This window comes from Rhinolophus ferrumequinum, chromosome 25, assembly GCF_004115265.2.
Source record: "Rhinolophus ferrumequinum isolate MPI-CBG mRhiFer1 chromosome 25, mRhiFer1_v1.p, whole genome shotgun sequence".
Taxonomy (NCBI): domain Eukaryota; kingdom Metazoa; phylum Chordata; class Mammalia; order Chiroptera; family Rhinolophidae; genus Rhinolophus; species Rhinolophus ferrumequinum.
This window is the reverse complement of record NC_046308.1, coordinates 23,034,906-23,059,693: the sequence shown is the minus strand read 5'-3', so window position 1 is coordinate 23,059,693 and position 24,788 is coordinate 23,034,906. Positions and strand designations below refer to the sequence as shown.

The following is a 24,788-nucleotide window of genomic DNA, read 5'->3' as shown; positions in this document are numbered from 1 at the left end:
GACAACAGTGTCCTCAGTTGAGAACCACTTTTCCTGAGTTAGCTTTAATTTTTTTAAAAAAGTTTTACTTAGATTCACAAATCATGCATTTCACCCATTTAAAGCGTACATACAGTTCAGTGGCTTTTAGTGAATTCACGGAGTTGTGTGTCCGTCACGACAATTTTAGAACATTTTTTCATTACTCCCTAAAGAACCCCTTCCTTTAGCCATCACTCCCAGCCCCTCAGGCCTAGGCAACCACAAATCTACTTTGTAGATTTAGCTATTCTGCATATTTCATATAAATGGAACCATACAATATGTGACCTTTTGTATCTGGCTTCTTAGCATAGTTTCAAGATTCATCCATGTTGTATAGCACGTATCAGTACTTCATTCCTTTTTATTGCGGAATGATGTTCCATTGTAATGGATAGATCATAGTTTACTTAACTCATTCATCAATTGATGGATATTTGGGTTGTTTCCACTTTTGGCTATTATGAATAATGCTGCTATTAACATTCGTGTACAGGTTTTTATATGAACATATGTTTTCATTTCTTTTGGGTATTTACCTAGGAATGGAATTGCTGGGTCATATGGTAACCTCACGCTTACCCATTTGAGGAATTGCCAGACTGTTTCCACAATGGCTGTACCGTTTACATTCCTACCAGCAGTGTGAGAGGGTTCCATTTTCTTCACATCCTTGCTGACAATTGATATTGTCAGTCTTTTTGATTGCAGCCATCCTAGTAGGGGTAGAGTGGTTGGTTTCTCATTGTGGTTTTGGTTTCTATTTCCCCGATGGCTAAGATGTTGAACATCTTTTCATGTGCTTATTGGCCATTTTTATATCTTTTTTGCAGAAATGTCTGTTCAGGTACTTTGCCCTTTTTTTTTTTTTTTTAAAGTTTATTGGGGCGACAATCGTTAGCAAAGTTACATAGATTTCAGGTGTACGATTCTGTGATACATCATCTATAAATCCATTGTGTGTTCACCACTTAGAGTCAGTTCTCTTTTCATCACCATGTATTTGATCCCCATTACGTTTATCTACCACCCCTCTAACCCCCTTAGCCTCTGGTAACCACTAAACTATAGTCTGTGTCTATGAGTTTTGTTTCTTCACTTGTTTTTCTTCTTTTCTTGTTTTCAGTTTTCTATACCACATATCAGTGAAATCATATGGTACTCGACTTTTTCTGTCTGGCTTATTTTGCTTAGCAGTTTTGCCCATTTTTAATTGGGGTTTTTAAAAAATTATTCAGTTGTAATTAGCTTTGATTTTTAAAAGCAGTAAGATCAGTTTTTCTTTCCTAGCGAAAGGTTGTTTTATTTCCATGTGAATGACCTGGAATTGAGTCCCTACCTGGTGGATTTGCAGTGAGGTTCTCCTACCTTCTCCTTTATCAGCCACCATAAGCTGTGACTGATGAGTGGGGTACAGAGGTGTAGAAATGTTGTCTGTATAGCAAGTTCCAGGCTGGTTCTGGGTTCTGCGGTCATTGTGTTCCAGGTATGGTAAGCTATTATTCTGAGAGCTAACATTCTTGTTCATGGTCAAAAGAATAGCATAAATGCATGTTGATAATTTTATTATTAAGAAGAGAATCTGATAGGTTAGCAGTTCAGGTAGCAAATGTTGGAGGGCTGGTTCTGAGGGCACGTCGGGTCCCTGCTCTCAGGCATCTCCTGGAGTAATGGAGAAGACAGGTAATCAAAGTGCAACCATCAGAACGCTGGAAGGATCCCACCAGGACAGCAAGGGACCTTCACCACCACTTACCTCTGTCTTAGATAAACCCAGGCTTCTTCCTCCTTGGAAAACATCATCCTTGACCTTGGGGCTCCCAGTGTGGGTGTCTGCCACCTCCTCTCAGGTGCCCACAGCTTTGCCACCCCTGATTTCTCCTGCAGTGATTACCATGCTCGCCAGTGATGTCTTGGCAATACACAATTGCTTTGTTTCTTAATAAAAATGTATGTGGGTTCTTAATACTGCCACAGACACTCGTGGCATTGTTGATGTATTCTTGACAAATGAAATGGAGTCCTTGCCCTGCAGTAATGAAGAAATCATGGTACATGCAGGCGACAGGACACGTTGCAACCAGTACAAAGATCTAGGGGATCAGAACGCACGGGTGATGAGGGTCATGTGAACAACAACCTGTAGTGAAAGTGGTTACAGTGCTGTGTGTGCCGATCTGCAATGTGTTCCTGTGCGTGTGTGTGTGTGTGTGTGTGTTCATTCACCTAGGAAAAAAGGGGCAGGAGTGCCATGTGCTGGGGTGCTGGCCCCAGTTCTCTCAGGGAGGTAGGTGACTGGGGCAGTGTGTTTTCTCCTCTGTGCCTGCCTGCATCTCATGTTTTCTGTAACAAACATGGATTCTTCTAATAGGAAAGAGTGTTATTTTAGTGACTCTGGAGGCTGGGTTTTAAGAAGAAAGTGTGTTCTTTCTTGGCTTGCTTGCCCTCTACCTGAGGGTACATCTTTCGCCATTGAGCTCCTTTCCTCTGCCTCCTGGGAGAACTTAGCCACCTCTGTCCAAGCTCCCTCGGTCTCCCTTGAAGCAAGAATGTAATTTATTGAACAAAATTTTATTGCCTCAATTTTCCATTTGTTTTTTTCCAGAGTGTTTTTCTGGGGTGATGAAAAAGCCTTGAGACTACAGCTAACAGTGCTGTATGATATATAGGAAAGTTGTTAAGAGAGTAAAAGCTAAGAGTTCTCATTACAAGGAGGAACATTTCCTTGCTTTTTTCTTTCTTTTGTTTTTGTATCTACATGAGAAGGTGTATATTAGCTGAGCCTATTGTGGTAATCATTTCACAATACGTATATGTAAATAAAACCATCATGTTGTACTCCTTAAACTTACACAGTGATGTATGTCAATTATTTCTCAATAAACCTGGGGGGTGGGTCTTGAAATGAGAGGTAGTTAGTTGAACATTATGAATTCACTAAATAGCACTGAATTGTATACGTTAAAATAGTTAATTGTAAGTGAATTTCACCTCAATTAAAAATCGTTTTTCTCACTGGTAACAAAATCTCAAAACTTAATGAAGCTGGTAGGACGTTTGGATATCTGTGAGGCAGTTTTGTGTGCCGCCCCCTCCCCTTTTCCGTTGGCCTTTGGTGATTGTTGCGGTGTTCTTAATTTAAAGCCTTTGGCACAGTGCTGGACACAATACAAAAGCTCCTTCAATGTTAGAGGTTATTTTTTCAGTGAAGGAAGAAGGAAGATTTCTCTCAACCCCAGCCCTGCCTCCAGGAGTGCATTTGAGGCTGTGGTTTCTCTTCTTTCACCTTTTGTAGCTACATTTGTGATTCAGATCTCTCACCTTCCTTTCTGTGTTCTTCCTCATTTGTGCAGCCCATTGCACATGAAATTATTAGCCACTGGACAGACCCCTTCCTTCCTTCTGCGTTGTCCTTCTGGCCTTAAGGTGGAGCCACCTCCCGCCTCCCTTGGGGCCCAGCACTGGCCTGTTTCGCAATCTTTTCTGCTTTCCTGCTAATTCTTCAGTAGCTTCTTCTTTCTCCCTTTCTGTAGCTATATGGTTGACCTCAAATGAGGGGAGCCCTGTTTTCTGAAACAGGGCCACACATAAAAATAATTTTGCTGCCAACTTCCGGGTACACTGGGCTTGTAGGAGCAGGAGCACGCCTCCATGTTGGCCGAGGCCGGGGAGCTCCTTTCATAAGCCAGGCACAGGCTTTATGAACACAAGCCACAAGGTGCGATGGCCTAACAGAAGAGGGGAGTTGTCTGCATTGCAGACTGGAAAACAATGTAGAGCAGCATGAGCAAAAGCCACGAAAGAATATATAGACAGTATGACTCCAGTTTTGTAACTACACATGAGTAGTATGTATATGCCCGGAGTGAAAAGCCTTTGTGTGCACTGTGTGTGCATAGTGAACATACCATGGCCATTCGGCAGGGGACTCAGCCACTATCCTGGGGGATGGAAAGATTAATACTACTTTTTGGTGTGAATGTTATATTTCTATGAAAAATAATAATAAAGCTACTTCCATTCTTTTTTTTTTTTTTTTAAAGATTTTATTGGGGAAGGGGAACAGGACTTCATTGGGGAGCAGTGTGTACTTCCAGGACTTTTTTCCAAGTCAAGTTGTTGTCCTGTCAGTCTTAGTTATGAAGGGCGCAGCTCAGCTCCAGGTTCAGTTGCCGTTGCTAGTTGCAGGGGGCGCAGCCCACCATCCCTTGTGGGACTCGAGGAGTCGAGGAATTGAACTGGCAACCTTGTGGTTGAGAGCCCACTGGCCCATGTGGGAATCGAACCTGCAGCCTTCGAAGTTAGGAGCACAGAGCTCCAACCGCCTGAGCCACTGGGCTGGCCCGCTACTTCCATTCTTGAGGGGAAAGTAAATTATGCTGTGGTAGGTACATAAGAGTTCAGAGGAGGAAAAGTGCCTGTTGAATTCAGTTAGTGGAGATTGTGATTTTAAATTTAGATATAATTCAGAGGGTAGTTTGGTCATGAAAAGTTAGAAAACCAGTTCTAGAAATACTTATTCCCACTAATAGTTATTTTCAAAGAGAATCTGATAGAATTCCTTGCTGTTGGAATATTCATTGACTGTACTATGAAAAGTCCTATAAACCAAATTGTTGAAAAAAAGTATAAAAGAAGTCATCTTCAGAAAGCAAAGTTAGCACAAGATGAATCTACTGTAATAATTGAGCAGATTTTGTGATTCAGGCAACCAGGAAGTTTGTTTTCAGAAAAGATAAGAGATTATAAATACCTGACAATTTATTAATGCAAAGGGTGAGGAGATACAGTCTGTTCAGAAGACCCACAAGCTTGTCTCAAGCTTTGTCAACATCCTAGAGTGGACCATGAAAGCTTGAGAGCATAGAAACCAGCCTGGGGCGCTCAGAACAGCAGACCACCTCCCCTTGTTCCTATATAACAAAACGACTGAACTCGGGGGGAGAAGCTATCAGCAGGGCAGGTAGGTAGGTCTGGACTTGATATTCTTGTGGTAGCAAAGCTTGGGCTTTTTTTTTTTTTTTTAACTTTTTTTATTGGGGAATATTGGGGCACAGTGTGTTTCTCCAGGGCCCATCAGCTCCAAGTCGTCCTTCAATCTAGTTGTGGAGGGAGCCAGCTCAGCTCCAAGTCCAGTCATTTTCAATCTTTAGTTGCAGGGGGCGCAGCCCACCATCCCATGTGGGAATTGAACCAGCAACCTTGTTGTTGGGAGCTCACGCTCTAACCACCTGAGCCATCTGGCCACCCAGCAAAGCTTGGGCTTTGATAACTTGTTGGGCAAAAAAGGGTTAGCCACGGGGAAAGGATGCGGCTGAGAGATCACCACCAAGCTGGACAGAAGTGGCACAGAATCTTCAGTCTGTCCGATGCTTGGAAGGAAGAAGGGACAGCATGTCCAGTAGATCCAAACCAGGATCCACTTATTCAAATGGTCTGCCATGAGCCCTGTGTGTGGTGTCAGCTGTGCACATGCCGTAGGGGCACGCCATGTGGCCATAGTCCACGTCAGGGAGTGGGAGTATTGGCCTGATTTCTCCAGTGGCTGCCAGAGGGTTGTGTGGCATCCTCACTGCATCACAAGGAAGGCAGTCACAGTGGTGACACAAAACTGACTTCTATGGGATGGCTGGAGGACTCAGGATCTTCACTTGAACAGAAGACATGGGGTACAGTGAGGTCTTGGGATTCTTGAAGAGTTGCCATGAGAAGGAAAGATAATATTTGACCTAGGATTAGAAGTAGGACATGTGGGTGAAAGGCCCCAGGTGGTTTGGTGTCATATGTAGAAGAGCTTCCTCTTGGTCTTAGTGGCCACAGAATGGCTTTGTGCCTTGGGAGATTGGGGCCAAGAACTTTAAAGGATCTGAGATTTTCAGCCTATTTGCAAGCTAACATGGGAGACTGCCACAGTTTATTGGAGGCCAGGAGAAGACAGACAAAGGACAGTTTATCACTCACTGAGCAGCAAGCAGCATGACCATCAGCACATTTGCATCAGCTCGCCTGGCCTTCGTGCTCCACAGAGGTGATGAGGATGGGCCCAGACGATGCCTGTCCACGTGTGGGGTGACAGCATTGACCTGAGGGTTGCTGTCAAGGGGAATAAATTGAAGATGAGACAGAAAAGCACCTGGCATATCATAAGGGCTTGATAAATGGTCAACTCTTACTTACATGCGCATATATATATGTATATATACGTATATATATATGTATAATGACTAGAAGCAAATGGAGGAAAACATAGGTGCTTAGCACAGAAGTAGTGCAAAAATTATTTTTCTTTCTTGTAACCATACTGTTTATTAAATAAATCATAAACACTTTATTTTTTCCTGCTGCCCTTTGCGGGTCCCTGCCCCACCAGTCTGCCCGCCCCTTGCAATAATAAACACTTTTAAACCAGTCACTGTCTTATATAAAGGGAATGTGGATAAAAAGTGTCTTGGAACCTAGGCATGGATTGAATGAAGTTTTTAAAATGCATGTGTTTGGCTAATCACCTGCAACACCTTTAGGGAAGAGATAAGTGAAATTTAAAGTCTGGGAATGAATTTAGAGCATATAAAACTGTCAGAAGAAATTAATTTTACATGTCAAAAGATTCTTTGGCATAGCGATATTAGCTGAAGAGAATGCAAGACATCCAAATAAAGGAAAGAATAATGGAAAAACACTGGTCAGGGTCATATGTAAAAATAAAAATGCTGAAATCTTTGGTTAGTTTGGTAATGAAATGATGTTGCAACTTGATCTTGAGTTTACAGTAAATTGCTCAAACATTGTATAGTATTTTTCTACAACAAAACCATGTTTTCTCATTAAGGTCCCTTATAGTGCGTTGCCTTCCCACAGAATAAGTTTGGCTCTAAAATGTCTAAAATTCACATGTGGAGCTGTAGGCCCTTTGTCCAGAAGGTACATCCTGTGTTTAATTTTTATACACCTCCTTCAACAGAAATTACTAGGACCGATGGGCGGTCTGTGGTTCACACGCGCTCGAGCCCCTCCTTTGTTTACCCACAGAGCTCCAGATGAGGACAGAGGCCCAGAGAAGTTCAGATGCGCTTAGTCAGATTCCCCGGGTGGTGAAAGGCTTGGCCTTTCCTGCCTCCTGCACAGACAGAGCTGCTGTTCTTGAACTCTTTACCCACATGCCAGACACATAGGACTTGACAGACTTATCATCAGAACAACTCTGGGTGTAGACAGCTGTTAACCCAATTTTACAGATGTTCAGAAATGTTCCCAGACTTGGCCACCTAGAAAGAGGCAGAGCCAAGGTTAGACCTGCTAACTAGCATCTGGCGCATTCATCTCCCAGTTCCCGGCACGTGACGGGGCACAGGGGTGGTTTGGTTCATTAGTCCTGGATGATGAACAAATTAGCAGATTTCACAGGCAAAAGTCCTGCAGAAAAGCTCTTTTAACATGGCTCAAACAGTGTAAATGACTGCGTTTTTACTTAGGAGAAAAACCTTTAAATCTCTTTAAAAATCCAAAGCAGTTTCCTCTGAGTTCCCCTTTACCCATTGGTAGCAGTGAGTGGTAGCTCTCCTAGGTAGTGAGCGACTCAAGGCGGACAGGCAGGAGGGAGTGTCTGCTGTTGCTTTAACTTCTGGATGGTGTTGTAGAGAATCCATGTTCCTTTAAGAAGGCAATAGGGAAGGTCTTCTTGGGACGAAAATGATTTTCCAATCCAGTCTTATCCCCGCCTTTCCCAGGTAGGTGTAGGTCCCCTCTCCTCACACAAGCACACTCAACCTGGACTGTTTACTAGCATCTCCACCCTCATCCTGACCCTGACTCCCACCTTCCTGACAAGCTTCCCTACAGATCAGTCTTCTATGACCGCTGCTAGAAGGGGTAGTTCAGCTTTTCCTCAAGTAGGCCCCGTGCAGCCCCTCAGCCACACTGCCCGCTGCCGGCCTCCTGTCTTGCCCGTGCTGTCCCTTCCATCCCAGTCTCTAGTCCTCTCTGCCTAGAAGGCCTCTCCTACTCCTCAGTCTTTCCTAAGCTTACTTGTCTTTGAAGGCCCCTGCACCAGGCCTCCCTTCCCTGAGTGGGAATAGAGCATGGGGGAGTGTGGAGACCTGGTGTGAGCCCCTGGCTCCCCAGCAGAGCTGTGTTTGCTGGAGAATGAATCCCTAGTCAGGCTGGTGCTTGAGGAGGAAGGGCTGTGGTGTGTGGTCTACGAGGAGCGTTCCGGGGCCCTCTGCGAGGCTTGGCTGTTTTTGGGATGGGTGTGACCTGGCATGCCTGGGTGGGACCCAGTAGAGCCAGGAGTGCTGGGAAAAGGCAGTAGACAAAGGGCTTGCTCAGCTCTGGAGGTGGGGGGAGGCTCTTTTTTGGGGGCATCTTTCAGAGGCTCTTGGGCCGTAGTGTCCAGGCCCTGAGGGCTAGCTCTTTGAATGGTCCTAGGGACAAGAGGATGGGGTTCTGGCCCCGCCTGACAACCAGGTAGAGGACAAGCTATCTAGCTGGGTGCTGGCTCTACCTTGGTGAGACCAAGCTGGCCAGGGTCTGAGTCAAGGCCTCTGCTTTGGCCTCTCAGCACTCAGTGTGGTTTGCGGTGGGTTGTTATTTGCTACTGGTGTGACTCTTCATATCTTCAAAAAAGATAAATACATATTGGGCTGGTCCAGTGGCTCAGTGGTTGGAGCGCCGTGCTCCTAACGCCGAGGTTGCCGGTTCAATTTCCACATGGGCCAGCTAAGATTGTGAATAACGGCTGTCCCTGGAGCTGGGCTGCCGTGAGCAGCCGGAGGTCGGGTGGGCTACCGTGTGCTTCCATGAGTGGCCGGCAGCCAGCATGACCGGCCGGGAGAGCTGCCGTGAGCTGCTGTGAGCTGACGCCCGGCGACTGACTGCCTCAGCAGGGCGGGGGGTGGGGGGGCGGGGAGCACAAGGCTCATAACACCAGCACGGGCCAGGGAGCTGTGTCCTATACAACTAGACTGAGAAACAATGGCTTGAATGGGGGGGGGGGGCGGGGAGGGAGAGGTGGGAAAAAAGATAAAGAGATATTTACACAAGATGTATTTGATGATATAGGGCTGTTATCCAAAATATACAAAGAACTCTTAAAACTCAACAATAAGGAAACAACGACTGATTTTAAAATGAGCCAATAAATCTGAACAGTCACCTTACCAAAGAAGATATACAGATGGCAGATAAGCATATGAAAAGATATTCAACATCATGTCATTAGGGAATTACAAATTAAAACAATATGTGGTACCACTGCACACCTATTGGAATGGCAGAAACCTGAAACACTGACATCAAATGCTGGGAGGATATGTCTGAGGAACTCGCATTGCTGGTGGGAATGTAAACCGGTACAGCTATTTTGGAAGACGGTTTAGTCATTTCTTACAAAACTAAACATACTCTTACCCTATAATCCAGCAATCCTGCTCCTTGGTATTTACCCAAAGCAGTTGAAAGCTTAGGTCCACATAAAAACCTGCATGCAGATGTTTATAGGAGCTTTTTTCAGAATTGTCAAAAAGCTTGGAAACACCCAAAATGTCTTTCAGTAGATGAATGGATAAATAAATGGTGGTATATCCAGACAATGGAATACTATTTAGCACTAAAAGGAAATGAGCTATCAAGCCATGAAAAGACACAGAAGAACCTTAAATGTGTATTATTAAGTGAAAGAAGACTTTCTGAAAAGGCTACTTACTATATGATTCCAGCTAAAATGTATGGTACCGGCAATCCAAAACTCATAGAATGTCCAACACCAAGAGTGAACCCTAATGTAAACTATGGACTCTGGGTGATGATGAAGTGTCACTGTGGGTTCATCAGTTGTAACAAATGCCGCGCCATTGCGAGCTGTTGATGGTGGCGAGGCTGTGTGTGGAGAGGAAGGGATACATGGGAACTCTGTATTTTCCTCTCCGTTTTGCTATGAAACTAAAACAACTCTTTAAAATAGTCTATTTTGAAAAACAGAAACCAGAACATCGATTTCAGACCTTTTCACAGCTTAGAAGACATCTTGCTGTAGAAATACTGATTGATTGTTGGTTTCCCTGAAGGTAACAAGTCTGTTGGTATACCACTTGAAATAAATTAGCTTTTCAGGTAAACTGAACATTCCTGTCTCAGCTCCAGGTTTGTGAACCATGGTGTGTTCATTTTGATCTCTTCTCTTTCCCTGCAGGATAACCCTCCATATGATAAGGGGGCCTTCAGAATCGAAATCAACTTTCCAGCAGAGTACCCATTCAAACCACCGAAGATCACATTTAAAACAAAGATCTATCACCCCAACATTGATGAAAAGGGGCAGGTCTGTCTGCCAGTAATTAGTGCTGAAAACTGGAAGCCAGCAACCAAAACCGACCAAGGTAAGGCATGCTCCTGTGTCTTCCTGGAATGCTGCTCCTCTGGGGACGCTGCTAGGGGACGGGCTCCTCGGTGCCTCCTAATGCCATGCCACACCGAGTCCTGAGAAATCCTACCATATCAACCCCAGTGCACGCAGACGTGCAGCCGGGCTCCCGCCAGTCGTGGGGGCGTGGCATGTCGCAGTGAGACTGTTGACCTGCGCAGGTATTTGAGGAGGCCCTTCCTGTGCTCGCAGCCCAGCAGGGACGCATGCTCACAGACCAGCCTAGTGCTTGCTGCCTGAGCCGTGAGAGATGTGGGCACTATTCCTGGGAATTTTCATGGAGATTATGGGGCTACTTCAGGAGGGAAGGGGGGCTGTTCACCGCAGTTAGCATGTGAACTCAGACTTGAAGGAAGAATGGAGGTTGGAGAGGGCTTTCCAGATTAAAGAAGGGCACACGCCAAAGCCACCAGGCTGGTAGCAGAAAGCCAGTGGGCAGAGTGGGTTGTGTGGGGGTAAGGGCATGCTCATACTCGCGGGCTATGTGCCCAGATGAAAGCACAGAGTTGGCTTTAGCAGGCCTAGGACTTTCTGGAATTGGATGTGGCTGTGTATGTCCCATGTGTCTGGTTGTCTCTGTGTGAACATACACATGCTCATTTTTCTGGGAAAAATACTTAATTCGTTATTGTGGTTAGCCTCTCTCGTCCCCTGGAAGTTACTAGATTTTGTTATGGCTCGTGTCTAGTTTTTATTTCCTAATTCCAGAACTTTCATTTGAAGTCCTAATCTCATATTTTTGGTGGCTTTCTTGTAAATAACCAGCTGAGCCACTGTAAGGTCTTTTTAGATTAAAGAGAGTGATTGAGGCTGGAATTTGCTTGGCTGCAGGTGGTTTTTCAGTGACTGATGTAAATAGTCATTTTTCAGCGGAAGCCATGGAAGATGGAGTTGAAAGCCTTTCACGTGGAAAGTTGAGCCTCAGGCTCACGCAGCTGAGTAGTAGAAAGGAGTGGGTGCTAAACGCTCTCCAGGGGACCTGACACTTGGTCATCTACAAGTTGGTGTTTAGAAAAGTTTGACAAAGTTATTCTTAAGTGCACATGCCTTTTTTTTTTTTTCCCCATACAAATTCCTAGCTCTCTGTTGGAAGCCTATAGCTGTACTTGTTCAGGAATGCCTTGTCAGCCATTCACACAACTCCTGGAGACTTTGCCGAGTTGTGTGTATTACACACCATGTCTGGGGAGGGAGAAAGTCCTTCCAGGCCAGGCTACCCAGGCAGACCCTGCACCTCAGACTGCTGGGCCACAAAGAATTACAAGGTCTCTCCTCCCTTACTGAGAACTGGGGTGGAGAGGGGAGCAGAGGGCGGGCAGGATGGGACGTGACACAACCAGGGTAGAGAGGCTTGCCAGGAGGTAGACACAAGTAAAAGTACTTTGCCACCTCTTACAGGGCTGGTTGCCCAAGAGGGCTGTTAGTATTATTCCTGTTTTGGGAGGGAATGAAAATGTTCTGGAGTTAAATAGTGGTGGTGTCATACAACTTTTTGAATGTACTAAAACAACTTTATTTGTATACTTTTAAGAGTTTATCTCAATTTCTTTAAAAGAAAGTAACGAAGCATTAAAAATTGAGCAAAAATAAGATGAGAAAAGTCAAGAAACAAGGGAAAACTGTACCAAACAGGGAGATCGTAGGAGTTGGCAATAATAATACCAGAAGAAAGAATGTAGAAACAAAGGTTTGTTTAGCCATGTGTCTGGTTCTAGTAGATGTCTAGCAGCTGAGCAAGGGCTTAGTTTGGTGGATGAATGAGATCTTCCATATCATACAAAGTACAGCCAGTAATAAAACCAGCATAATACTGACTCTGTGTACCATACAGCATAACAAAATTATATGAGGAGAAAAATCAAACAATTCATAAATTCAGTGTTTCAATATGCCATACACTATTACAACAAATCAAGTAGATAGAATTTATAAAGAGGACTCAAGAACTATAACAAACAGGATAAGATTAGTTAACTTTTTATGGTGAATTCCACGGAAGGCGCCCTTCACATTTTACTCTGTGAGAATGGAGCCCCTTGGATCTCCCTGAAAAGGGAGAAATCATAGATAGTGTTTACGTCCTTTATTACAAAGAAACTGTTAATAAGAACAAAAAGGAGAGCATTTTGTAGGCTTTATACAAGAGAGAATAAAAGATAAATTTTGATGGTTTTTTAGTCCCACATTTTGGAGAGAAAAAATGCTTCTGGGGAGCATTTGGGTTAAGGGAGAGATCAAGAAATCAAGGCTAGACATTTGTGATGAGCGTGCTATTCGGTATGTGAAAAATGATGCAGTGGGGCCATAGATGTAGTTTGAAAAACAGTCATAACAAGCTCAGCTCAGCTGGGTTTTATTATGGTTTAACTGAGGAGCCAGAAATGCACCCAAAGGAACAGAGAAAGAATGAAGTACTCATCAGAACTACTAAATAAATTTGAAAATATTTAGACTTGATCAAATCAGTAAAAGCAAGTTCTTGGGAAAGAATTAACTAGACAAATAGCAAACTTGCAAAGTGAAAATATCTTTTGAAAAGCAAGTTTTAATAATTAACAAATGGTTTTATACTAATACATGAGGTATCAAGATGCTCATAGTAAAAAGCAGAGAGCCTGAACTTCTGTCACAGGAAAACATAGCACTCAACCCTGTGAGGTTCCTGAAACACTAACGAAGCAGCAGTTCTTCTGCAAAACTATTTGTAATCACAGAAACAGACGAGCCATCTATTTATGCTGTCAAACGAACTCAACAAGAGTGAAGGGGCTTTGTTGAAAATAAATAACAAAGATTGGTTCAAGGTTCTTAGAGTTTGCAAACTGGAAACACAGCTAGACAAAACCTACAAGTGTTCCGAAGGAGAAAGAAACACTGAGGGTTCTTGTAGTAAAAAGTACATTCCTAAGAAGAAGCAGTCCTGCCTTCCTAGCATCTGGATTGGTCCAAAAAGGTAATCTTCTGATGTCCGGTGGCCTGGACATTGGGACAGTTTCTTCTTGAAGTCATTTGGATGATCCTCAGGTTTGCTGTATGTGCAGGCGTTGACGCACAGCGATCTCATGTGCGTGCAGGTATTGACCTACGACTGGAAGGTTCAAAAGTTTAAGACTGGCTGGTCAAGACGCGCCTCATACCTCAGTCTACTGGAGTTTAATAATTTAGCAGCTTGACCACAGTTACTCCATTTTATTTCTTCACTCTGTTCCTCAGTGCTGTAAATAGCATATACGTATGCTATATATGAAATCAAGAACAACAAAAGAGAACGGAGCAGTGTCGTGTCTGAGCATGAGGTGGAGGATCTTGGAGTGTGCTAAGATACAGCATGGCCTGTGAGCTGGGGGCAATGTCGTAGAGAAGCTGGGAAGGTGCCATTTGGAAGAGGGTTTGTCCCCTGACTGGACAGGAGGGAGCTTTAGATTAGGTGCTGGTTTTAATGTTTGTCTGAGACTATTCCAACCAGCAATACCTTGTCCTTCTGTTGATGCATGCCTTCTGTTTGTGGCAAGTGAAAGTGACTTTCCAATTGAGGTACTAACATTTACTTAAAAAATATTTATATTAAAAAGTGAGATTTAGAGAAGTACGAGTATATTAAGTAAATTCTCATTTAGGCTATATGTGGATGGATGTATGGCAAACCGTGGAATATCAACGGTTAAAGTTGGGGAAATAGGAATAAGCAAAATAGCTTTATCATCATTTCTGCTCAGTTAGGCACAAATCAAATATAGAAGGGATAAATCTTGAAATAAAGAGACAAAAATATACTTCCAGGGTCTGCTTCCTCTCAGAGATACTACAGGTGGTATGGAAAGGGAGGTGAGAACGTCTGCCCTTGGGGGTGATGTGGAGATTGAATTAGAGCCTTTGACCCCGGCTTGCTCTGCATAGTCTACCCTCCTTGCCCAGCCGCCTCTCCTCCTTACTCAACCTTGGCCCCCATCAGCCCTGCAGAGGCACCCTCCTTACTTTACCCCACTGCCTCATCTGTGCCCACCATGGTCAGAGGAACCCTTGATTGCCTCCGTCTCACCTAGTAGCATTAAATAGCAGAGGTGGGGGCAGGTGGTCTTTGGATGCCTGGCCAGGAGTACTTTGTGCTGTCCCCCTCACCCAGCGTGCTGCTATTGACTGGTTATGCCTTTGTGTATGACTCAGCCAGCACCAGCATTTTAATCCATTCCTTGTAATACTGGGGTGAAAAACGTGGGCCCCTGATTAAGGAAACCGTAACTTCGGCAATCCAGAGGAGAGATGCCTTTTTGCTAAGAATGTGGCAGTGGGAAGGAATGAAACATTCTGAAGGTCCTGGCCCTGACGTTGGCCAGAGGGTGAAGAGAAGTGTGTGTAAGAAGCTGTGGTGGCTGTGTGTATCCTCTGAGGAGGCCGAGGCTCCTGGCCCTTCATGTTCCACACTCCTCCCTTCTTCTTCCTCCCTTCCCTCATGGTCCTTCCCTTCCAAGGCTAGCCTTCCAGCACATCTAGAATTTACTGCCCCCTGCGCAACCCATCCTGAGCCACCAGTGTGACTTCTGCTTCTGCAATAGACAGTGTGACGTGCTGGGGGTTGTCAGCCTCCCAGTGGTTAGACACGGTGGTCAAATGCACCTTTCTCAGCTGGTTCAGCAGCTCCCCGGGGTCTTCGAGAGTGGGCTTGTTATGCATTTACATGGTGCAGGCCTGCCACGCCCCCTTCATTCTCAAACTCATTCATTGAAACTACTCTGAACTGAGTGCAGTTCTGGAATGCATCCCCCATCCCTTGCCCCAGAGAAGCTGAGGGAGAGAGAGAGAGAGGGCGGGATCGCACCAGTGAGCAGCCTGGGAGAGACTGGGGGCTGGGCTCTTCCTGGGGAGTCAGTTCAGGAAGGTTCCCAGAGGAGGAGGAGAAGGCAGCACTCTGAACAGTGATCCCCTGGAGTGTTGGCTGCTTGCTGTCCATCACTTTCCTCCTACAGAAGAAAGGAGTTGAGTGCTGGTGGTTAGATTTTGGATACATCCGAGGCCGTTGACTTACAAACCCGTAGATGTAAATGGGTGTTGGAGTCCAAGTCGCACACCTTGCCCAGGCCCTTTCCGAGCCCTTCTAACCAGCGACGCCTTCTCCTTTTCTCGGCAGTAATCCAGTCCCTGATAGCCCTGGTGAACGACCCCCAGCCCGAGCACCCCCTTCGGGCTGACCTAGCTGAAGAATACTCTAAGGACCGTAAAAAATTCTGTAAGAATGCTGAAGAGTTTACAAAGAAATATGGGGAAAAGCGACCTGTGGACTAAAATCTGCCGCGATTGATTCCAGCAAGTGTGAGCAGAGACCCAGAGCAGTGCAGACACCTGGCAAAGCAGGACTCTGTGGAAAATTGACATGTGCCACCGCCTGGCGTTTGCTTGTGGCAGTTACTAACTTTCTACAGTTTTCTTAATCAAAAGTGGTTTAGGTAACCTATAAAAGGATTAAAAACTTAAGATGTTCTAGTTCTGCTTTCTTTGTTTTAAAAATCACTGCTTCCATCTCCTTAAAAGAATGGTGTTTCTTTACTTGTCCAAATTTATCCAAATTTTTCAATTTACATTTAGACCTTAAGGTTTAAAAAAAAAAGGTTGTGGTTCCCTTTCCCCCTTTCATCCCCAGCCCCTTGCAACTCCCACTTTCTTGCCTACAGTTTATTTTTCACTCATTCACGTCCCCAGACCCAGGCCCATCTCCTCCACAAAGAAGAGATAGCTCTGTCCTGTCTGGTGGCTTCTCTTCTCCCATGTTGCACTGCCTGGTGTGGGAGTTGATTCTCCTGGCTCCAATTTATAACATCCTTTAAAAAAATTTTTAAAAACAAGCAAACCACCACCATCCCTAAAAACAAAAGCTGTGCAAAGGGAAGCCCAGCTCTTATGTAAAAATCTGTCCAATGTTACCACAGTAACATTGACTAAATGGCAACCCTAATGTCTGTGTGTGTGGTTCAACTCCAGCCTGGCCTAGCCTATTTGGGGAAATCCTGCAGTGTTAGGTCTGTGGCCACTCCAGGAGAGGGCCTGCCAGCCAGAGGACACAGTGCACTTGTGTGAGGAATTTCTCACCAGGGAGGCTCCTGAGGTCAAAGGTTGGCGTTCCTCCCTGCAGCCATTTTAGAAGATGTGCTGGTCATTGCAGACAACGCTAAAGCCAGAATGTCCATTCGAAATTCCACGCTCACCTATCACCAAGCTCCATCCGAATGTGCCACGGAGCTCACTCTCCAACTCCTCGGTGCAGCAGCCTCACCGCGGCCCTCCCTCAACATGGTTCGACCCTTTGCGGGGTTGGAATTGGCAGGACTCGGCTATAGCCAGCACCAGTCTGGGGTCACCAGTGCCCTGCTGACCCCTTCCTTTGGAGCAGCCAGCCAGGCCAGCCCAGGAACAAGATGGCCTTCCCTCTCCCTCTGGACTCACAGCCTTTGCAGAGTCAAGCTCCACTTGAAGCTCAGTAATATCCTTTACATGTGTTTTATGTACAAAAACAAAAACATTTGTTTTGACTGCCTTTTTTTGTAGAAATAAAAATTGACCTTAGAATTTATCATCAGATGAACTTGTAAGGATTGGATGTTAATGTCTTTTTCAAAGCAAGTGGGACTGTCCCTGAAATAGTAGAGAATACATGTCACACCCAAAGGAAGCCGATGGTCCAAACGCCATGTGTCACCAACCTGCTACACTCTTGGCTCTCGGGGGGGACTAGATCCTGTGGAGAAATGACTTAAAGAAACTTTGCTTTGTTTTTCTTTTAGTTCTAAAACTTGAGATCTTTCCAGGGCTAAGGACCTGTGAGACAGCTTGGTTTTACCGATGCAGAAATGGGAGTGATGAATGCGTAGGCGAGGCAGCATGACACTGTTTAGCTGTCCAGGTGTGTGGCCCCTGCGCTGTGTCAATGAACTCAGCTTCTTTAGTGCTAGATATTCAAGGGGCAGGTTCTGGAGGCTCCTGTGTGCCCAGTATGGCAAGAGCGCCGGACCAGCCTTCCCACATCTGTCTCTTCATTAGCAGAAAGGTGATGATGAACCTTACTTCACTCCTACACAGATTTGTAACAAAATGCCAAATTCTGTCAGAAGCTATCCAAATAAGCCACCATCTGTTCTTGTTGCTTCTGAATCCAGAATTATTGCCATTCTTGGAAACTCCCATTGCTTCATGTTTCTACCAGCGTAGCTCTACCTGCCTGTCCACCCCTCACTTCTCTGCTCACCAAAGAGGGATACCTTTGTCAAAGCTGGCAGCCCCTCTGGACTCCCAGCCCTGGCATTGCACTCCGTGGTTTGTCCTAGTCAGGAGAGGCCTGGCCCTCGGAGAGCGAGGCTATGGGTGGTCCCTCCCTCGGGCCTGGGCAGTTTAATAAGCCGGGCAGCAGCCAAGGAGTTCCGGGTGGTCGCCGAGCCCTTGGAACCGGCTTTGAGCACGCTGGCAGGCAGCCCTGGCAGCTCCACAACCATTCAGCTGGGTCCTCTGGGGAAGAGGAGAGCTGTTGGGCTGCCACCCCTGACCCAAGCCCACTCAGGAATCCACACCCGCCCAATCCAAAGTGCGCCCGGTCCTTGTCTTCCTGCCTGCCCCTGCCCCACATGGCAGAGAATAGGCTTTCTAAGATGTTGCGATCCCGTTCTGCTGCCCTTAATAAAATTGCTCTCCGGCACTGGTTTGGTCGTGTGGGTTTCTTCCTTACTGGTGGTGGTGGGCAGTGCCAGGGGCCTGTGTTCTCGGGATGAGAGGTGGGAGGGAGGGGACAGGTCCTGGGGCTTCTGGTCTCCTGCAGCTTCTGCCTGTTCTCTCTCCCCACACCCAGCCTCCTAAAGAGGCGCACAGAGGTGTTCCCGCCTTCCCTGAGGGAAGCAGAAAAGGCTGGAAAGTACAGACCATTGGGGCCTGCAGAGGGATCCCTTGGGTGTCTGGATTTAGGGCAGCACCTCTATAGAGTTCTGACAATTATGTTGGCAAACTTGTTGCAGCAATGTTGCTAACCTTTTTTGATATCAGAGGGATTATTCATTATGAATTTGTACCAACTGGACAGTTAACCAAGTTTACTATTTGAAAGTGCTGAAAAGGTTGCGTGAAAAAGTTAGACGACTTGAACTTTTCACCAACTGTTCATAGATATTTCATCACAACAATGCACCAGCTCACACAACACTGTCTATGAGGGAGTTTTTAGCCAGTAAACGAATAACTGTATTGGAACACCCTCCCTACTCACCTGTTCTGGCCCCCAATGACTTCTTTCTTTACCTGAATCAGATAAAGGAAATATTGAAAGGAAGACATTTGGATGACATTCAGGATATCAAGGGTAATATGACAGCTCTGATGGCCATTCCAGAAAGAGTTCTAAAATTGCTTGGAAGGGTGGACTAGGAGCTGGCGTCGGTGCATAGCTTCCCAAAAAGAGTACTTTAAAGAGGACCATCGTGATATTCAGCAATGAGGCATGTAGCACTGTTTCTAGGACCAGTTTGCGAACTTAATTGTCTGACATCATATGTATCACTTCAGTCCTGCGGTCAACCCCAAAAGAGTGATAATCCCATTTAGCAGAGAAGCAAACTGGCAGTCTTAATGAAGGTCAGAGAACTAAAGAGGGTGTGCCTGAGGGCGTGGGTAGGCCACATCCTGAAGGGTTCCAGCCAGAAAGCTGTCTGAGTCCCCAGGACAGTGGACTGCTAAGGTGCTGACTCAGCCCAGGGCCCTGACACTTCATTTTTCAGTCAGCCAAGTTCCCTGCCTATAACTTGACTCGAGCGGAGACCAAGCCTGACCAGTCTGCCAGGCCTGCAGGTTTCCGGGAGGAAAACTGCCGGGAGTGTCATTTTACCAGGAAGCAAGGAGCAGACCCTTTGATCATCAGCCCAGGACTCTGCCACGTCCCATCACTGTATCCTCTGTGAAACTCAGGACAACCCACGGGCACTGTTATCCCTGTTTTCATAGAGGAGGAAACCGAGGTTCAGTGACAGCCAAGGGCACCTGGCCTGTGTTTTTACACAGTCTGGCTCCTGCTGCATTCTACCACTGGTCTCTTGGAGCCCAGACACAGGTCCAGTTACCCCATCCCCAAAGCCAGAGTCCCACACGACCCTCTCAACTTCCTGAGCCATCATTTTCTAGCCTTCCTCCTGTATTCACTGTTCAGCTCGAAACACGCACCTACTTGATCCGTCCCTATGCCCACTGCAACCTGGCTTCTGTCACCCTCTGCCCCCTGAGGTTCCTCTGTCAAGGGCCTCAGGACTTCCTCAGGGCAAAGTCCATAGGCTGGTAGCTCTCAGCCCTGCTCTCACTTTCTTCACTTGGCAGCACCGCCGTGCCTCGCCCTGCAAGGCAGCCACCTGACCCAGTGGAAGGCAAAGCCAGAGATGGTCTGAGTTCTTCCTGCCCCTTCTGCATTAGCTTCCTCTTGCTTTCCTCGTGAAACATGGGGGAGTGGTACCAACCTGAGGAGCAGAGCTGAAGTTGGGACTTCAGCTGAAGTCTGTCCCAGGCAGAACTTGATCAATGGCCAAGCTTGGGTGATTGGAAGTGGTTTTGCTTGCAGCCTGGGTACTCCTGGGGGCACAGTGCAGGCTCCAGAGGGTCAGAGTGAGGCCCAGGGACGGAAGTCACATCCTTTGGAAAGTATTCCCCGACGCATCCTGGCCGGGTTAGGAGCCCCCTTTGGCCCCACACTATGCTGTGTGTTCCGTTTCCCCACCCCATTGCAGCCTGGATCACACCATCTGTCCTTGTGTAGCAGACTGAGCTCCTTGCAGGCGGGGCTGTGTGTGTCCCAGCACCCAGCCCTGGCCTGGCACAGAGCAGATGCTCCATATGTGACTGATGAATGGGTGGATAACAGAACCCCTTACCTAAGCTACCCAGCAAACAGCAGGTTTGGCATAAGAAATACCCCATCTCCTTGGTGGCTAGGACACCAGCCCAGCCCAATGGACGCTGTGCTGCCTGTGGCCCTCTGCCTTATCACCTGTCCTCCACCTGTGAGCTGGACCTTGCTTTCCTGATTATCCTCCCAGGCTGGCCGTGCCCACCCTCTTCTCTCTACTATTAAATGAGTTCATGGTCCCTAGGGCTAGTCTATTCCCTCAACTCTGCTCATCCCTCTTTCCCTCCCTGGGTGACAGCCACTCCCAGTTTCATCTAGCATCTGTGCAGACCCCCAGTCTCTTTCCTGTCCACCCTGACCTCTATCCTGAACCTCAGAGACACATAGCCAGCTGCCTCTTCATCAGAACCTAAGAACCTGCCTCAAAGGGAGGTGCCCCCATGGCAACAAGCTGCCTTAAGACCACCCCTACCAGCACCGGCCAGAAGCCTGCAGGAGTGTGGCCGGACCCCAGTGGACTGAGGCGAGGAGGCGATGGTGAGGCAACAGGAGGGATCAAACAGTGATTCCAGTTCACAGACACACATGAAAGGAGGAAAGGGCCAGTGCCTGGAAGAGTCAAGGTCAAGGGAAGGTTAGAAGATAGAGCCAGAAAAGGGACTGAAGCCCCAGTCAAGGGTGGGGTTGTGGGTGGGTGGGGGCAGAGAGGAATGAGAGGACCCCCCCCCCCTTTACCAACTTCAGAAAGCTGCGCATCCCTCAAGGCTGCATAGGCCGGGAGAGAGCTCTGTTGTCACCTGATTCCATGCTGGACACAGTACATGGCAAATACATGAACTGGTAGCTTCAGATCCCTGCTATGCCACTCCCACTTGTAGATCTGTAAAATGGGGACATTAGTGCCTGCGCATAGGCACTTACGTGAGACAAGAAGGACATCTGCCTTTCCAACCTCCAGTGTAGGGCAGGACTCGTGTGCTCCGGAGAACTCCCTACCCGCTTCCCCATCTGCTCTCTCCATCTCCTCATCCAAGCCACGTGGACTCCAGACACAGGGCATCCACAGCACCAGGTCCATTTGGGAATCCAGGATCCCACTTCCACAGAAGACTTCCCTCGTGGAAAAATTTACATTCACTCCTCTGAGCTTGCAGGACCTCCTCAGATCTGTCCTCTAGGATAGCAAAGGGCTACTTACTTAAAACAGCTGACTTCTTTTTAAATAAAATTGAGATTATAATATACCTCCGGAGCCAAAAGTAGCCCTGGTGAGACATTCTTCTCCCCCAACTCTCCCCCCCCCCAAAAAAAAAGAAAACCTAAGCATGAACAAAACTAGACTGTGGAACTTGTTTTATGTATCTTTTCTGGAACAGTGACCTGCTTTGGGCCCCCAGAGGAATTGCTTTGTGTCCATTCTTGTGTCTATGAAGGTTTTTCTGGACACAGTTTATATAATTCACCAAGTTTACAAGATACCTTTTTTTATTAATACAGCGATCTCTCCCTACTACTCCCAAACAAGGAAGATGCTTACATGGAAATGTGAAGGGCACCAAATGCTTGGCAGGCTCCAGGCCCAGATGTCACAGGCTGACCTGCCTGTAGCCAAGAGGGCTTGCTGAAGCTCTGGTTGCCATTCTGAGTCATGAGGACCTGGACATAGAGGTGACATTGTTCTGCCCAGGGAAGCCACAAAACCCATTCTAGGGCCTGGTCCTGGACTGTGCCCAAACAACCCTTGCTCCCTTCTTGAGCACTACGGCATTATTAGTTCTTGGCTGTCAGGGTCACAGTTGGGAGGGTTCCAGGAAGGTTACCAGAGTGGCTTCCCCAGGAACCCCCTCCCCTGGTCTCTTAGAGTCTAGGTCATGGAGGGCACAGAGCTCCACCCCATCCTGGGCAAGCCGGGCCCGCAGTGTGGGAGCTGTGAGGACACGCAGCTCATGCAGCCGTTCCCAAGAGCAAGAAAAGGCGTCAGGGCCCTCACCACAGCCGCCAGCCGGAGGCACACTGGGGTAGCCTGGGTGGGCCATCAGCTCGGCTGTCAAGAAGTGGCCAGTGGGTGTACCTTCCAGGGCCCGAGCCAGTGCCCCTGACACGCGGTGAGCAGACATATGCCGGCCGCAGGTACTTAGGCCCACGAAGGCATCGGTCCACCTGTGGATACCCAGGCATCAGAGCCAGGAACCGGCTGAACAGCAACGGGCAGGACTAGGCCAGGAGACTGGACGGATCTGGGGTAGAGGTGCGGCTGGGCGAAACCTGACTCCCTTCGAGGTTGAGAAACGGGCTTAGCTGGCCAAGCAAATACCCAGCTGCACCCACTGGAACCCGGGCCGGACAGAGGGAAGGGCACGGTGCGGGGGGTGTGGGGTACCTTAAGCCACGGCCGGAGAAGGGGCCCACAGCCGCCCGGGCATCGCGCTCCACGGAACAGGCGAAAGCACGCGCTGGGGCCTCCAGCCAAGTGCAGCCACCCACTCCGCGCTCTAGCGGCAGCCGTGTGAAGCGCACCCCGTGGGCCTGCAGCACCTCGGCGAACACCTGGCACACGCCTGCAGGCGGGGCGGAGTCAGTAAGGTGCACGTCCCCCCACCTGGGAGCATCTCCCAACCCACCTGGGCATACTGCCCCCCTGCCTGGGACCACCAACCCATGCACCTGGGAGCACGTGCACGTGCTGATGCCCGTCCACGTGAGTGGGGTTCCTGCCCAGTAACTCCCGGAAGCGGCCCAGCTGGGCCTCCAGCTCTTCCCGCACCTGAAATGAGAGGACAATGGGCACCTCGAACATCCCGGAGCAGCTACCGAGGAGGACCCATCCCGGTGCTTCCGTGTGATTGCTCCTGTGTTGGAACCAGGGAAGCATCCAGCGCCTGCTCCGGCCCCTGATAGCGTCACAGTACCCTTGGGGCGGAGCCTTGATAAGGGGGTATCCTCCTGCAGCCGCACTTCCGCACCTGGGGCAAGGCCACATCTCCGGCCGCCACCGCTTCCCGGAATCCCATCTTGCCCAGGAAGAAGCCTTCGGGGCTGAGCAACGATGAGGCGCCGTGGCGGGCCGAACCCACCGGGCGGCCCTCGGACAAGTTGGCGTGGAGGCCGGTGGGGATTTGGTGCCTGCGGGCGGAACGCAATCAGGAGCACTAGCGGCCACGGGGCGGCGGCGCCCCTAGCCCGCCCTGACCCTATAAGGGGCCCCCTCACCTGCGGGCCAGCTCCGCCGCGCTCTCCGCCGCCGCGCCGTTAACCAGCAGGGACACGCTTGTCACAGCTCCAGCCAGGAAGGCCTCTACAATGCCCTCATCCCGCCGCGGGCAGTAACCAAAGTCATCCGCGGTGACCACCAGCCGTACGCGCGGCCAGGCCATTTCTGCCTCCGCGGGCTGCTGGACCAAGGGGAGTGGACTGACAGTCCAAGCCCGGCCCCTAAATGCAGCCCGAGGCCCCGCCCCGACGCGCCTGCACTCCGCCTTTGTTCTCGCCACCTAGCGGTCCGGCCGTGGCCCTGCAACGACTCCGTATCTCCACACAGTGTGCTCCGCCCTTCAGACCACGGCTTGATTTACTGCAACGCGAAACTTTCAGTGACTGCAAAAATGATATTTAATATGAAAAATACAGAAAATAAAATCTCTCACCCTTTCCAGAGATCACCCTGTTAACTTATTGGGTAGTGTTTTTCCAGTATTTTCGCTAAGCAAATAGACACACCCAATTCTTCCCACCCGAAGGTTTTTTGTGTTGTTTTGAGAAATAAATCAATGTTATCTCGTTCTTGTAATGTTTCATTTTTTTGATAGTGACTATGAACTTTTTCATGTTTTTATTAGTTCTTTACATTTCTTCTTTTTCAAATTGCCCATTAGTCTTTTGCTGATTTTTTTAAGAGGAGGCTTTTTTATGATGTGTAAAAACTCTAAACAATAAGGAAATGAAAGAAAACATGTAACACTAAGAGCTTTATTTGAGAAAGCCTTAGCCCCTGCTTCCATCTCTTGAGCTCTGTGCCACACTAACTTTTATATTCATAACCTCATTTTTTTCTCTGTGGTCCAGAGAAGCTTTCCCTACCCATGACTATACAAATAGTCACATGGTTGATAGCCAGGGTTTTCATTATGATGTGGCTGTCTTCATTTTCCTATTGGAAGTGCAGTATTTGTGTCCAGCCTATGACATTGGTAATGTCATTCCTGTTTACCAAGCTGTTTTATAGATGAAGAAACTGAGGTTCGGGTAACAGAAGTCTCTTGACCAAAGTGGCCATCCCAGGAGTAATGGAACTCGGACTGGCCTCTGAAACTCTGGGCCTGCATCTGGGTCTGCTTCAGTCCTCTAGGCTGTGGCTGCCCCCTAGGTCAGGGGCAGAGAGGACAGAGCCAAGCTTAATAATAACAAATAATACTTCTGTGGGGGCATTGTAAGAATGGGAGGCCTCAAAGAGCCCTTCACCAAGCTCTTGACATTGGGACCTTTGTGTTCAAA

The 24,788-nt window shown here is 47.7% G+C and overlaps 2 protein-coding genes across 8 annotated transcripts in view; one reads left to right on the top strand and one right to left on the bottom strand.

Annotated features, from left to right (window-relative positions):
* The window catches only part of UBE2L3 (ubiquitin conjugating enzyme E2 L3), a 49,761-nt gene extending 32,749 nt beyond the window's left edge, over positions 1 to 17,012 (top strand). Inside the window, exons 3-4 of the mRNA XM_033097695.1 lie at positions 10,208 to 10,394; positions 15,564 to 17,012. Of these exons, the coding sequence (XP_032953586.1) occupies positions 10,208 to 10,394; positions 15,564 to 15,718 (342 nt within the window). The 3' untranslated portion in view covers positions 15,719 to 17,012. The remainder of the gene's footprint in view (positions 1 to 10,207; positions 10,395 to 15,563) is intronic.
* Positions 10,754 to 23,880, bottom strand: YDJC (YdjC chitooligosaccharide deacetylase homolog). 7 transcript variants are annotated; one of them, XM_033097690.1, is made up of 8 exons: positions 23,508 to 23,878; positions 23,261 to 23,420; positions 22,962 to 23,061; positions 22,678 to 22,855; positions 22,288 to 22,457; positions 21,835 to 21,953; positions 21,294 to 21,471; positions 21,027 to 21,177 (listed from the first exon to the last, which is right to left on the bottom strand). In XM_033097690.1, exons 1-8 carry the CDS (start codon positions 23,669 to 23,671, stop codon positions 21,155 to 21,157), a joined length of 1,092 nt encoding a protein of 363 aa, XP_032953581.1. In that variant the 5' UTR covers positions 23,672 to 23,878; the 3' UTR covers positions 21,027 to 21,154. The 7 variants fall into 7 exon arrangements, with proteins under 7 accessions (XP_032953583.1, XP_032953584.1, XP_032953582.1 ...); XM_033097688.1 differs by having other exon boundaries at positions 18,808 to 21,471; positions 23,508 to 23,880; XM_033097689.1 differs by having other exon boundaries at positions 21,024 to 21,407; positions 23,508 to 23,879.
* Positions 23,881 to 24,788: the final 908 nt, after the last annotated feature.